This window comes from Phyllobates terribilis, unplaced genomic scaffold, assembly GCF_046119375.1.
Source record: "Phyllobates terribilis strain yellow unplaced genomic scaffold, ASM4611937v1 Scaffold_4__5_contigs__length_816908805, whole genome shotgun sequence".
NCBI lineage: Eukaryota > Metazoa > Chordata > Amphibia > Anura > Dendrobatidae > Phyllobates > Phyllobates terribilis.
The window spans coordinates 760,561,823-760,576,125 of record NW_027362764.1 but is presented as its reverse complement, the minus strand read 5'-3'; the positions used below and the strand labels follow the sequence as shown (position 1 = coordinate 760,576,125).

Here is a 14,303-nt window from a genome sequence, read left to right as displayed (position 1 = left end):
TATTCTTGTACATAGGAGCAGTATTATAGCAGTTATATTCTTGTACATAGGGGGCAGTATTATAGTAGTTATATTCTTGTACATAGGAGCAGTATTATTGTAGTTATATTCTTGTACATAGGAGCAGTATTATAGTAGTTATATTCTTGTACATAGGAGCAGTATTATTGTAGTTATTTTCTTGTACATAGGGGGCAGTATTATGGTAGTTATATTCTTGTACATAGGGACAGTATTATAGTAGTTATATTCTTGTACATACAGTGCTGGCCAAAAGTATTGGCACCCCTGCAATTCTGTCAGATAATACTCAGTTTCTTCCTGAAAATGATTGCAATCACAAATTCTTTGTTATTATTCTATTCATTTAATTTGTCTTCAATGAAAAATCACAAAAAGAATTGTCCTAAAGCCAAATTGGATACAATTCCACACCAAACCTAAAAAAGAGGGTGGACAAAAGTATTGGCACCCCTTGAAAAATCATGTGATGCTTCTCTAATTCGTGTAATTAACAGCACCTGTAACTTACCTGTGGCACCTAACAGGTGTTGGCAATAACTAAATCACACTTGCAGCCAGTTACCATGGATTAAAGTTGACTCAACCTCTGTCCTGTGTCCTTGTGTGTACCACATTGAGCATGGAGAAAAGAAAGAAGACCAAAGAACTGTCTGAGGACTTGAGAAACCAAATTGTGAGGAAGCAGGAGCAATTTCAAGGCTACAAGTCCATCTCCAAAGACCTGAATGTTCCTGTGTCTTCCGTGCGCAGTGTCATCAAGAAGTGTAAAGCCCATGGCACTGTGGCTAACCTCCCTAGATGTGGACGGAAAAGAAAAATTGACGAGAGATTTCAACGCAAGATTGTGTGGATGGTGGATAAAGAACCTCGACTAACATCCAAACAAGTTCAAGCTGCCCTGCAGTCCGATGGTACAACAGTGTCAACCCTTACTATCCGTCAGCGTCTGAATGAAAAGGGACTGTATGGTAGGATACTCAGGAAGACCCCACTTCTTACCCGAAGACATAAAAAAGCCTGGCTGGAGTTTGCGAAAACTTACCTGAGAAAGCCTAAAACGTTTTGGAAGAATGTTCTCGGGTCACATGAGACAAAAGTAGAGCTTTTTGGGAAAAAGCATCAACATAGAGTGTACAGGAAAAAAAAAGAGGCATTCAAAGAAAAGAACACGGTCCCTACAGTCAAACATGGCGGAGGTTCCCTGATGTTTTGTGGTTGCTTTGCTGCCTCTGGCACTGGACTGCTTGACCGTGTGCATGGCATTATGAAGTCTGAAGACTACCAACAAATTTTGCAGCATAATGTAGGGCCCAGTGTGAGAAAGCTGGGTCTCCCTCAGAGGTCATGGGTCTACCAGCAGGACAATGACCCAAAACACACTTCCAAAAGCACTATAAAATGGTTTGAGAGAAAGCACTGGAGACTTCTAAGGTGGCCAGCAATGAGTCCAGACCTGAATCCCATAGAACACCTGTGGAGAGATCTCAAAATGGCAGTTTGGAGAAGGCACCCTTCAAATATCAGGGACCTGGAGCAGTTTGCCAAAGAAGAATGGTCTACAATTCCAGCAGAGCATTGTAAGAAACTCATTGATGGTTACCGCAAGCGGTTGTTCGCAGTTATTTTGGCTAAAGGTTGTGCAACCAAGTATTAGGCTGAGGGTGCCAATACTTTTGTCCGGCCCTTTTTTGGAGTTTTGTGTGAAATGATAAATGATTTGATTTTTGCTTCATTCTCTTTTGTGTTTTTTCCTTGCAAGCAAATTAAATGAAGAGAATATTACCAAAGAATTTATGATTGCAATCATTTTCAGGAAGAAACTGAGTATTATCTGACAGAATTGCAGGGGTGCCAATACTTTTGGCCAGCACTGTAGGGGGCAGTATTATAGTAGTTATATTCTTGTACATAGGGGGCAGTATTATAGTAGTTATATTCTTGTACATAGGAGCAGTATTATAGTAGTTATATTCTTGTACATAGGAGCAGTATTATAGTAGTTATATTCTTGTACGTAGAGAGCAGTATTATAGTAGTTATATTCTTGTACATAGGGGCAGTATTATAGTAGTTATATTCTTGTACGTAGAGAGCAGTATTATAGTAGTTATATTCTTGTACATAGGGGCAGTATTATAGTAGTTATATTCTTGTACGTAGAGAGCAGTATTATAGTAGTTATATTCTTGTACATAGGGGCAGTATTATAGTAGTTATATTCTTGTACATAGAGGGCAGTATTATAGTAGTTATATTCTTGTACATAGGGGCAGTATTATAGTAGTTATATTCTTGTACGTAGAGAGCAGTATTATAGTAGTTATATTCTTGTACATAGGGGCAGTATTATAGTAGTTATATTCTTGTACGTAGAGAGCAGTATTATAGTAGTTATATTCTTGTACATAGGGGCAGTATTATAGTAGTTATATTCTTGTACATAGAGGGCAGTATTATAGTAGTTATATTCTTGTACATAGGGGGCAGTATTATAGTAGTTATATTCTTGTACATAGGAGGCAGTATTATAGTAGTTATATTCTTGTACATAGGGGGCAGTATTATAGTAGTTATATTCTTGTACATAGGAGGCAGTATTATAGTAGTTATATTCTTGTACATAGGGGGCAGTATTATAGTAGTTACATTCTTGTACATAGGGGCAGTATTATAGTAGTTACATTCTTGTACATAGCGGCAGTATTATAATAGTTATATTCTTGTACATAGGAGCAATATTATAGTAGTTATATTCTTGTACATAGGAGCTGTATTATAGTAGTTATATTCTTGTACATAGGGGCAGTATTATAGTAGTTATATTCTTGTACATAGGGGCAGTATTATAGTAGTTATATTCTTGTACATAGGAGCAGTATTATAGTAGTTATATTCTTGTACATAGCAGCAGTATTATAGTAGTTATATTCTTGTACATAGGAGCAGTATTATAGTAGTTATATTCTTGTACATAGGGGGCAGTATTATAGCAGTTATATTCTTGTACATAGTGGGCAGTATTATAGTAGTTATATTCTTGTACATAGGGGCAGTATTATAGTAGTTATATTCTTGTACATAGGGGGCAGTATTATAGTAGTTATATTCTTGTACATAGGGGACAGTATTATAGTAGTTATATTCTTGTACATAGGGGGCAGTATTATAGTAGTTATATTCTTGTACATAGGGGGCAGTATTATAGCAGTTATATTCTTGTACATAGGGGGCAGTATTATAGTAGTTATATTCTTGTACATAGGGGCAGTATTATAGTAGTTATATTCTTGTACATAGGGGGCAGTATTATAGTAGTTATATTCTTGTACATAGGGGGCAGTATTATAGTAGTTATATTCTTGTACATAGGGGGCAGTATTATAGTAGTTATATTCTTGTACATAGGGGGCAGTATTATAGTAGTTATATTCTTGTACATAGGGGCAGTATTATAGTAGTTATATTCTTGTACATAGGAGCAGTATTATAGTAGTTATATTCTTGTACATAGGAGCAGTATTATAGTAGTTATATTCTTGTACATAGGAGCAGTATTATAGTAGTTATATTCTTGTACATAGGGGGCAGTATTATAGCAGTTATATTCTTGTACATAGGGGGCAGTATTATAGTAGTTATATTCTTGTACATAGGGGCAGTATTATAGTAGTTATATTCTTGTACATAGGGGGCAGTATTATAGTAGTTATATTCTTGTACATAGGGGCAGTATTATAGTAGTTATATTCTTGTACATAGGGGGCAGTATTATAGTAGTTATATTCTTGTACATAGAGGGCAGTATTATAGTAGTTATATTCTTGTACATAGGGGGCAGTATTATAGTAGTTATATTCTTGTACAAAGGGAGCAGTATTATAGTAGTTATATTCTTGTCCATAGGGGCAGTATTATAGTAGTTATATTCTTGTACATAGGGGGCAGTATTATAGTAGTTATATTCTTGTACATAGGGGGCAGTATTATAGTAGTTATATTCTTGTACATAGGGAGCAGTATTATAGTAGTTATATTCTTGTACATAGTAGCAGTATTATAGTAGTTATATTCTTGTACATAGGGGGCAGTATTATAGTAGTTATATTCTTGTACATAGGGAGCAGTATTATAGTAGTTATATTCTTTTACATAGTAGCAGTATTATAGTGGTTATATTCTTGTACATAGGGGGCAGTATTATAGTAGTTATATTCTTGTTCATAGGGAGCAGTATTGTAGTAGTTATATTCTTGTACATAGTAGCAGTATTATAGTAGTTATATTCTTGTACATAGGGACAGTATTATAGTAGTTATATTCTTGTACATAGATGCAGTATTATAGTAGTTATATTCTTGTACATAGGGGCAGTATTATAGTAGTTATATTCTTGTACATAGGGGGCAGTATTATAGTAGTTATATTCTTGGACATAGGAGCAGTATTGTAGTAGTTATATTCTTGTACATAGGGGTAGTATTATAGTAGTTATATTCTTGTGCATGGGGCAGTATTATAGTAGTTATATTATTGCACATAAGGGGCAGTATTATAGTAGATATATTCTTGTACATAGGGGGCAGTATTATAGTAGTTATATTCTTGTACATAGGGAGCAGTATTATAGTAGTTATATTCTTGTACATAGCGGCAGTATTATAGTAGTTATATTCTTGTACATAGGGGGCAGTATTATAGTAGTTATATTCTTGTACATAGGGGGCAGTATTATAGTAGTTATATTCTTGTACATAGGGGCAGTATTATATTAGTTATATTCTTGTACATAGGGGCAGTATTATAGTAGTTATATTCTTGTACATAGGGGCAGTATTATAGTAGTTATATTCTTGTACATAGGAGCAGTATTATAGTAGTTATATTCTTATACATAGGAGCAGTATTATAGTAGTTATATTATTGTACATAGGGGGCACTATTATAGTAGTTATATTCTTGTCCATAGGGGCAGTATTATAGTAGTTATATTCTTGTCCATAGGGGCAGTATTATAGTAGTTATATTCTTGTCCATAGGGGCAGTATTATAGTAGTTATATTCTTGTACATAGGAGGCAGTATTACAGTAGTTATATTCTTGGACATAGGTGCAGTATTATAGTAGTTATATTATTGTACATAGGGGGCACTATTATAGTAGTTATATTCTTGTACATAGGAGCAGTATTATAGTAGTTATATTCTTGTACATAGGAGCAGTATTATAGTAGTTATATTCTTGTCCATAGGGGGCAGTATTATAGTAGTTATATTCTTGTACATAGGGGGCAGTATTATAGTAGTTATATTATTGTACATAGGGGGCACTATTATAGTAGTTATATTCTTGTCCATAGGGGCAGTATTATAGTAGTTATATTCTTGTCCATAGGAGCAGTATTATAGTAGTTAAATTCTTGTACATAGGGGCAGTATTATAGTAGTTATATTCTTGTCCATAGGAGCAGTATTATAGTAGTTATATTCTTGTCCATAGGGGCAGTATTATAGTAGTTATATTCTTGTACATAGGGGCAGTATTATAGTAGTTATATTCTTGTACATAGGGGGCAGTATTATAGTAGTTATATTCTTGGACATAGGAGCAGTATTGTAGTAGTTATATTCTTGTACATAGGGGTAGTATTATAGTAGTTATATTCTTGTGCATGGGGCAGTATTATAGTAGTTATATTATTGCACATAAGGGGTAGTATTATAGTAGATATATTCTTGTACATAGGAGCAGTATTATAGTAGTCATATTCTTGTACATAGGGGTAGTATTATAGTAGTTATAGTCTTGTACATAGGAGCAGTATTATAGTAGTTATATTCTTGTACATAGGGGGCAGTATTATAGTAGTTATATTCTTGTACATAGGGACAGTATTATAGTAGTTATATTCTTGTACATAGGGGCAGTATTATAGTAGTTATATTCTTGTACATAGGATCAGTATTATAGTAGTTATATTCTTGTATATAGGGACAGTATTATAGTAGTTATATTCTTATACATAGGGGGCAGTATTATAGTAGTTATATTCTTGTACATAGGGCAGTATTATAGTAGTTATATTCTTATACATAGGTAGCAGTATTATAGTAGTTATATTCTTGTACATAGGGGGCAGTATTATAGTAGTTATATTCTTGTACATAGGGGGCAGTATTATAGTAGTTATATTCTTGTACATAGGGGGCAGTATTATAGTAGTTATATTCTTGTACATAGGGGGCAGTATTATAGTAGTTATATTCTTGTACATAGGGGGCAGTATTATAGTAGTAATATTCTTGTACATAGGGGGCAGTATTATAGTAGTTATATTCTTGTACATAGGGGGCAGTATTATAGTAGTTATATTCTTGTACATAGGGGCAGTATTATAGTAGTTATATTCTTGTACATAGGGGCAGTATTATAGTAGTTATATTCTTGTACATAGGAGCAGTATTATAGTAGTTATATTCTTGTACATAGGGGCAGTATTATAATAGTTATATTCTTGTACATAGCGGCAGTATTATAGTAGTTATATTCTTGTACATAGCGGCAGTTGTAGGATAGTTCCTCATATTCATGATGTTGCTTCTGTTGATACTATTTCTTTTTACAGTGTATTTAGCTATAGATGTAATTAGTGTCAGATGATTGCTTCCTCATTGTATTAATTTTTGGCGCACTGATCTTCAGGTTGGATTTCTCTTTGATTGATGATGAGGAGAACAATCAGTACGTCTTGGATCTCGGCATCTACAGGTATGCTTGCTGTGTTCTTTTTTCACAGCTCATGTTTATATGTTCAGGACACCACATACTTTTTGCAGATTTTGAGGTGCAAATACAGTGCTATAATTCTGCATGAAAAATCGTTTATAGGGTTTATAGCTTCTGTAGGCCGATGGACACATGGAGATATGCTCCCCTAGATGCAATACTTACGACATATATATATTCAGTGCCTTCTGAAAGTATTCACCCCCCTTGGCTTTTTTCCTATTTTGTTACATTACATCTTATGTATAAATCTTTTTGTAATCCGATGTGTGTGTGATACATCAGCACTAAATAGTCTAAATTGGTGAAGTGAAGTGAGAAAAATATGGGCATAGATTAAATTTCTGGGATTAAATAACTGAAAATTGTCATGTGCATATGTATTCACCCCTTTTGCTATGAAACCCCTAAAAGTTTCTGGTGCAAGCAATTCCCTTCATAAGTCCCATGCTTAGTGACAGGACGTCCACCTGTGTGCAATCTAATGTCACATGTTTGTCAGTATATACACTTTACCTTCTCTGAATGGCCACAGATGCTGCAACATCATTAACAAGAGGCACCACTAACCAAACACCATGAAGACCAAGGAGATCTCCAGACAACACCATGAAGAGAAAGGAGATCTCCAGACAACACCATGAAGAGCAAGGAGATCTCCAGACAACACCATGAAGAGCAAGGAGATCTCCAGACAACACCATGAAGACCAAGGAGATCTCCAGACAACACCATGAAGACCAATGAGATCTCCAGACAACACCATGAAGACCAAGGAGAACTCCAGATAACACCATGAAGACCAAGGAGATCTCCAGACAACACCATGAAGACCAAGGAGATCTCCAGACAACATCATGAAGACCAAGGAGATCTCCAGACAACACCATGAAGACCAAGGAGATCTCCAGACAACACCATGAAGACCAAGGAGATCTCCAGACAACACCATGAAGACCAAGGAGATCTCCAGACAAGACCATGAAGACCAAGGAGATCTCCAGACAAGACCATGAAGACCAAGGAGATCTCCAGACAACGCCATGAAGACCAAGGAGATCTCCAGACAACGCCATGAAGATCAAGGAGATCTCCAGACAACGCCATGAAGACCAAGGAGATCTCCAGACAACGCCATGAAGACCAAAGAGATCTCCAAACAAGTCAGGGACAAAGTTGTTGAGAAGTACAAGTAAGTGTTGGGTTATAAAAAATATCCCAATCTTTGATGATCCCCCAGAGCACCATCAAATCCATTATCATCAAATTGAAAGAACATGGTACCGCAACAAACCTGCCAAGAGAGGGCGCTCCCCAAAACTCTCAGCCCGGGCCAGGAGGACATTAATCAGACAGGCAGTACAGAGACTAAAGGTAAAATTGAAGGAGTTGCAGAATTCCCAAACAGAGACTGGCGTATCTGTCCATATGACCACAATAAGCCGTGCACTCCATAGAGGTGGCTTTTATGGAGGAGTGGGCAGAAAAAGGCCTTTACTTACACACAAAAATTGTAAGGCTCGTGTGACGACACGACACAGCATTTAATCTTAATTAGGCCAGACGTATATTTTCAGTAGGCCAAGAGACATAGACTATTATTCGTATGACTCTGAACACTGACTCTTGAATTGATGTTTGTGAATTGTTGAATGGCTGCTGTTTACCTTTCACGGTATATCACCTCCTACAGTTTATTGTACTGCTATTCTTGGGAAACAGGGACGCAGAGTCATTGAGTAATCAATGTTTTCTAATATGTTGATTATGATTACCCATTGTATAAGTCCATGTAGCTTGTTGACTTGCAAACAGTGAAAGACAAACTATGCAGATTGATTAAATACTCAGACAATGAGATTTGACCATATCCCACCTTCCTCCGACCTGTGGATGATGGCCTGAACCACAGATGTGGATATAAAAAGGGATCCCTATGCTTCTGCAAGAAGAGAATCTACAGAATAGCAGCCAGGACACCATGGCTCCATCAAGAGGGACACAGATTTGACAATCTACAGCAGACTTGGGCAAAGTGCGGCCTGCGGGCCACATTCGGCCCTCTGGCTGTTCCAGTCCGGCCCGTGGACCAAGACTGCCAAGGGGCTGATAACAGTGGCCCACGGGCCGCACTATGCCCTTCCCAGCTCACACACATGCCGTCACTGCCCGCCGTCACTGCCCGCCCACACGCTGTCACCGCTGTCTCAATCCGCGGTCTCAATCCGCTGTGAATGCATTGGTGGAGGAGGGGCCGCTACCTCGCTCTTCCATCAATCAGCATTAGAAACAGCTGACGCGATGGCGTCAGCCTGTGCACTGCGGAGAGTCAGTGCTTCTCAGACAGGAGCGCCAGGGGAACAGGGAGTGAGGTAAGTATATGCTGGACATAGGGGGGGCTTTAATGATGGACACAGGGGGGGCACTCTCATGCTGGACGAAGGGGGGGCTTTAATGCTGGACACAGGGGGGGTACTCTCAGGCTGAACACAGGGGGGCTCTCATGCTGGACACAGGGAGGCTCTCATGCTGGACACAGGGGGGGGCTCTCATGCTGGACACAGAGGGGCTCTCTCATGCTGGACACAGAGGGGCTCTCATGCTGGACACAGAGGGGCTCTCATGCTGGACACAGGAGGGGCTCTCATGCTGGACACAGGGGGGGCTGTCATGCTGGACACTGGGGAGGGCTGTCAGGCTGGACACTGGGGAGGGCTGTCATGCTGGAGACACTGGGGGGCTCTCATGCTGGACAATAAGGAGGGCTGTCATGCTGGACACAGGGGTGCTCTCATACTGGAAACTGGGGGGCTTTAATGCTGGGCACTGGGAGGCTTTAATGCTGGACACTAAGGAGGGCTGTCATACTGGAAACTAGGGAGGGCTGTCAAGCTGGACACTGGGGAGGGCTGTCATGCTGGACACTGGGGAGGCTCTTGGGCTCTCATACTGGACATGAGGGGGCTGTGTGAGGCTCATGCTGGACATGAGGGGGCTGTCTGGGGCTCATGCTGGACACGGGAGGGATGTGTGGGGCTCATGCTGGCCACGGGGGGGCTGTGTGGGGCTCATGCTGAACATGGGGGGGCTGTGTGGGGCTCATGCTGGCCTTGTGGGGCTGTGTGGGACTCATAATGGACATGGGGGGCTGTGTAGGGCTCATGCTGTATATAGAGAGGCTGTGTGGGGGCTCAAGCTGTATATAGGGGGATGTCAGCACACTTAATTCTGCTCAATATTAAGTTACACAATTCATATTTATGTAATCATTAATAATAATAATTAGAATTAATATGTTAATATTAATATTGAGCAGAATTAATTTCAGCCTATTGGTTCGGCCCTCCCCAACAGTCACAGTCTCTCATGTGGCCCCTCGGGAAAATTAATTGCCCACCCCTGATCTACAGGATGCCAGCCTAAGGGACCACGGCCCTAGATGGAAGAATACAGTTCTGCTCCATTGACCATCACTGATCCCATGGAGACATTTGGGGAAGCCAGGTTGTGATCCCCCAGGTCACCTAGCCCATGAAAACGTTTGGGGAAGCCAGGTTGGAAACCTCTGGTCACTTGGCCCCATGGAGATGTTCAGAGAAGCCAGGTCCTCCAGACACCTGGTCACGTACCTCAATGGTCCGCTTCCTAAGCTTCTTGTTACCTCCTCAGCTTCCTTAGCTTTTTGTTACCTTCTCTCTGTGGGTGTCCACCAAAAGCGGGGTGCCACTGATGGGGGTAGTCTCCTCTGGAAGTCCCGAAGTCTCAGCGGCTCTAATCCCCAGCGAGTCAGTGGAAGGCTGAGATTCTGTAATTTGCACCATCTTGAGTTTTTGCTGGGACTGTTCTATGTTTTATTGTCTGTTTGGTGGTTCAATAAAGTATTGCCACACTGTTTTACCTTCACACTGCGTTGTCTGAGTAGTATTCTGCCCACGGGAAAGGAGAGCGGGCGTTCAGTGGGATGAGCCCTGGTTCATGCTGTCTTTCTAAAGACAGCCGAGCTGGTGGACGAGAGCACCCACTGACCCCCGTGTCTCCAGAGCTCATTTTGAGTTTGCCAAAAGACGTGTGAGATTCCCAAAATGTATGGAGGAAGGTGCCGTGGTCAGATGAGACCAAAATTGAACTTTTTGGCAACCAAGGTGAACGCTATATCGGGCACCAAACCAACGCAGCTCATCACCCCAAGAACAGGATCCCCACAGTGAAACATGGTGGTGGCAGCATCATGCTGTGGGGATGTTTTCTGGCAGCAGGGACAGGGAAAATGACTTGAGTCTAGGGGAAGATGGATGGTGCGAAATACAGGGATATTATTGAGCAAAACCTGTTTGTCTGTCAGTGATTTGAGACTGAGACCGAGGTTCACCTTCCAACAAAACGATAACTCGAAGCATACCGCTAAAGCAACACTCGAGTTGTGTAAGGGGAAACATATAAATGTTTTGGAGTGGCCTGGTCACAGCCCAGATCTTAATCCATTTGAGAGTCTGCGGTCAGACTTGAAGATTGGTGTTCACCAGAGGAAACATCTAACTTGAAGGAGCTGGAGCAGTTTTGGCTTGAGGAATGGGCAAAAATCCCACTGGTAAGATGTGGAAAGCTCATAGAGACTTATCCAAAGAGACTTGCAGCTGTAATTGCTGCAAAATGAGGCTCCACAAAGTACTGACTTTAGGGGGTGAATAGTTATGCACACTGAAGTTTTCAGTAATTTTGTCCTATTTGTTATTTGCTTCACAATAAAAAGAAAACCAAATGTTCACAGTTGTCGGCAGGTTCTTTACATGAATGATGCAAACCCTCAAAAAAGAAAACTGAAATTCCAGGTTGTGAGGTAGCAAAACACAAAAATGCCAAGGGAGGGACAGGGGTGAATACTTTCGCAATCCACTATATCTCTATTTACAATATTGCATTACAATATCTAGGTGCTCATGGAGTATAATGGAGGGGGTTACTTTATTTATTTTTATACACAATGCATCAGAAATAATCTGGTAGTGATACGTGGATATAGCACAGGCGATGCCGCGGAATATGTGATACGTTTCTGTGCATGAGACAGAAATTTGAGAGTATTTTGCATCTATTTTATGGTATTTTGTATTTTTAATAGAATAATATTTCTGCTCTTTTTTTACAGACACCTGGACACTTCTCTCGTTGATGTCGATGTTCAACCCAGCTATGTAAGAGTTCTGGTGAAAAAGAAGGTAAGTGAATGCAGCAAAAATAAAGACGACAGACTCCTTCTGTGTCCGAGGAAGAAATCGGCCATGTGCACACCCCCATGGAATAACCGCGGTCTGGTGCCATCTGATGTTTTGTCGGATTGCACGAGCCCATACATGGATGTGATGATTGATTTTTATTGAGATGTGGTGACCGAATAATCGCAATTCTGACTTTTTATTATTTGTTTTTCTTTACGGCATTTAATGTTCGGGTTAATTAATTTTACATTACTCTGTCGCCTCATTGGGGGACACAGGACCATGGGTGTTATGCTGCTGTCCACTAGGAGGCGACACTATGCATAATCTGAAAAAGATTAACTGTGGCTCCTCCTCTGCAGTATACACCCCTGGACGGCATCAGCCTTCTCCAGTTTTTGCTTAGTGTCGCATAGGAGGCACACCTAAAATTTTTACTCCGATTTTTTTACGACGGGATTACAGATGAAGAAAAGTGGGTCTTCTGCGAGACTCCCGGCATGGCTCCTTCCTCTGCCCCCTATTATGGGGTGCACAGTTGAAGTCGAGATGACTATTCACCATGTCGCTCCTTCCTCAGCCCCTTGGGTGCTGGTTTGAAGTCAAGACCCCCCCTCCTTACCCAATTCCTTTTGGTTTCGGGGTTGAGGTCGAGGCGAGGATAAAGCCCCCTGATGGTGACAACAGCACCCTCCCTAATCCCCCTCTGGGGGTATTAGGTTGAGACGCCTCAGGTAGGGCCTGTACAGGCAGCAATCTGAAGCTCCCAGTAGCTAGCACACTGCACTGAATCCAGGGACCCCAGCCCTGCTGCGGACTCCTGTTGGGGCCAGGGGGGAGTGCAGGCAGGCATGGCACAATACAGACACAGGCCTTCCTGGCCCTGTCTCTGTGGCAGCACCAACGCTATGGTGCCTCAGGGGGACCCTTCAAGGGCCCCCCCTTCCGCTTAAATCCGGGGGGGTCCGGTTCAGATCCCGCCCCCTCCCGGACTTCCGCGCCGGCCTGGAGCCCTTTTGGGCATCAGGTTTCTAATTTACACCGCGGCTCCTGCCTAGCCCAAGCCGCCACCCCCTCTCCACCCCCCGGATGACGAATATGACACTACAATGTCATAGAAGGGACGGATCCACACTGAAAGGGCGCGTTTTCACTGCAAACTGCTGCCCTTTTTCAGCTCTCCGCCCCCCCCCCTTCTTTCTAATACTTCGGCGGCCATTATCTACTGCAGGAAAATATTAACCCTGCAGCTACCGGTCGGCACATACAGACCAGGCCTGCCAGTCTCCGGGGGGCACAGGACTGTGGATCTTCGGCGCTGGACCTAGAGGCACACTAGCGGGGTAAGATCACAGCTGGAGTTTCTACCTCGGCTGTGAATCCTATAAGCTCCTCTGCATAGCCAGGGCCCTCTGCATAGCCAACCCTGTGCATTATGCCGGGCTCAAGGTCCAAGAGAACCAGGCAGGACTGCTATTATGCACTCTGTACAGCCTGCAATAATACTCTCCCCAGTGGCAGCACGTACCCGCACTGCCAGGACTGCATCCAGACTGCTGTGCCAGAGCCCCAAGAAGCCCCTGCCAATACTTTGGTGTCTACTGCCACGCCGGAATAGGTCACTCAGATGTCACAATCTATGACGCAGTCTATACATAACCTCACATCCACATTGCTTCAGGTTCTGCAGAGTCATGCCTCGGCTATGAACACTACCCAGCAAAGGGAGAGTTCCACTCAGGGACATGACGGCACGGGCACATCCACGTCTAGGTCAGGACGCAAGCGGACCCACAGGTCACGTTCATCTGCGTCATCCCATACCACATGGTCATCCACTTCTAGGGAGAGACACCGTAGTCCCAGCTCATCTAGACAGTCCCCTGCCAGGGACAGACAATACAGATCCCCACAGCCATCCCTGACCAGAGAAGGCCTCCGCTCCGGTTCTCCCAGCAGGAGACGCCTTAGTGATACACAGGATTCGGAAGACATCTGTGATTCCGACTCAGACAGGGAAACCGAAGGGTCCCTAATCCCTATCCCCCCGGCAATACAGTGCTAGTTGATCTAATCTCATCCATCTATCAGGTGCTGGACATCTCTAATCCACCCCCGGAGACACCTGGACATAAGATTTCCTTTGAAGGAGTTCTGAAACCACCTAAGGTCTTCTTTGACCACCCAGAGTTTAAGGCGATCCTTAAAAAGCAGTTCTCACAGCCTGAGAAAAAGTTTACCAATCGCAAATATCTGGAGGCGCGGTACCCCTTCCCACAG

The 14,303-nt window shown here is 42.1% G+C and overlaps 1 protein-coding gene across 2 annotated transcripts in view; it reads left to right on the top strand.

Annotated features, from left to right (window-relative positions):
- Nucleotides 1–14,303, top strand: part of DNAAF11 (dynein axonemal assembly factor 11) — a 97,454-nt gene that overhangs the window by 47,085 nt on the left and 36,066 nt on the right. For both annotated transcript variants that reach the window (XM_073679904.1, XM_073679903.1), the window contains exons 8-9: nucleotides 6,724–6,789; nucleotides 11,954–12,023. In XM_073679904.1, the coding sequence (XP_073536005.1) occupies nucleotides 6,724–6,789; nucleotides 11,954–12,023 (136 nt within the window). The remainder of the gene's footprint in view (nucleotides 1–6,723; nucleotides 6,790–11,953; nucleotides 12,024–14,303) is intronic.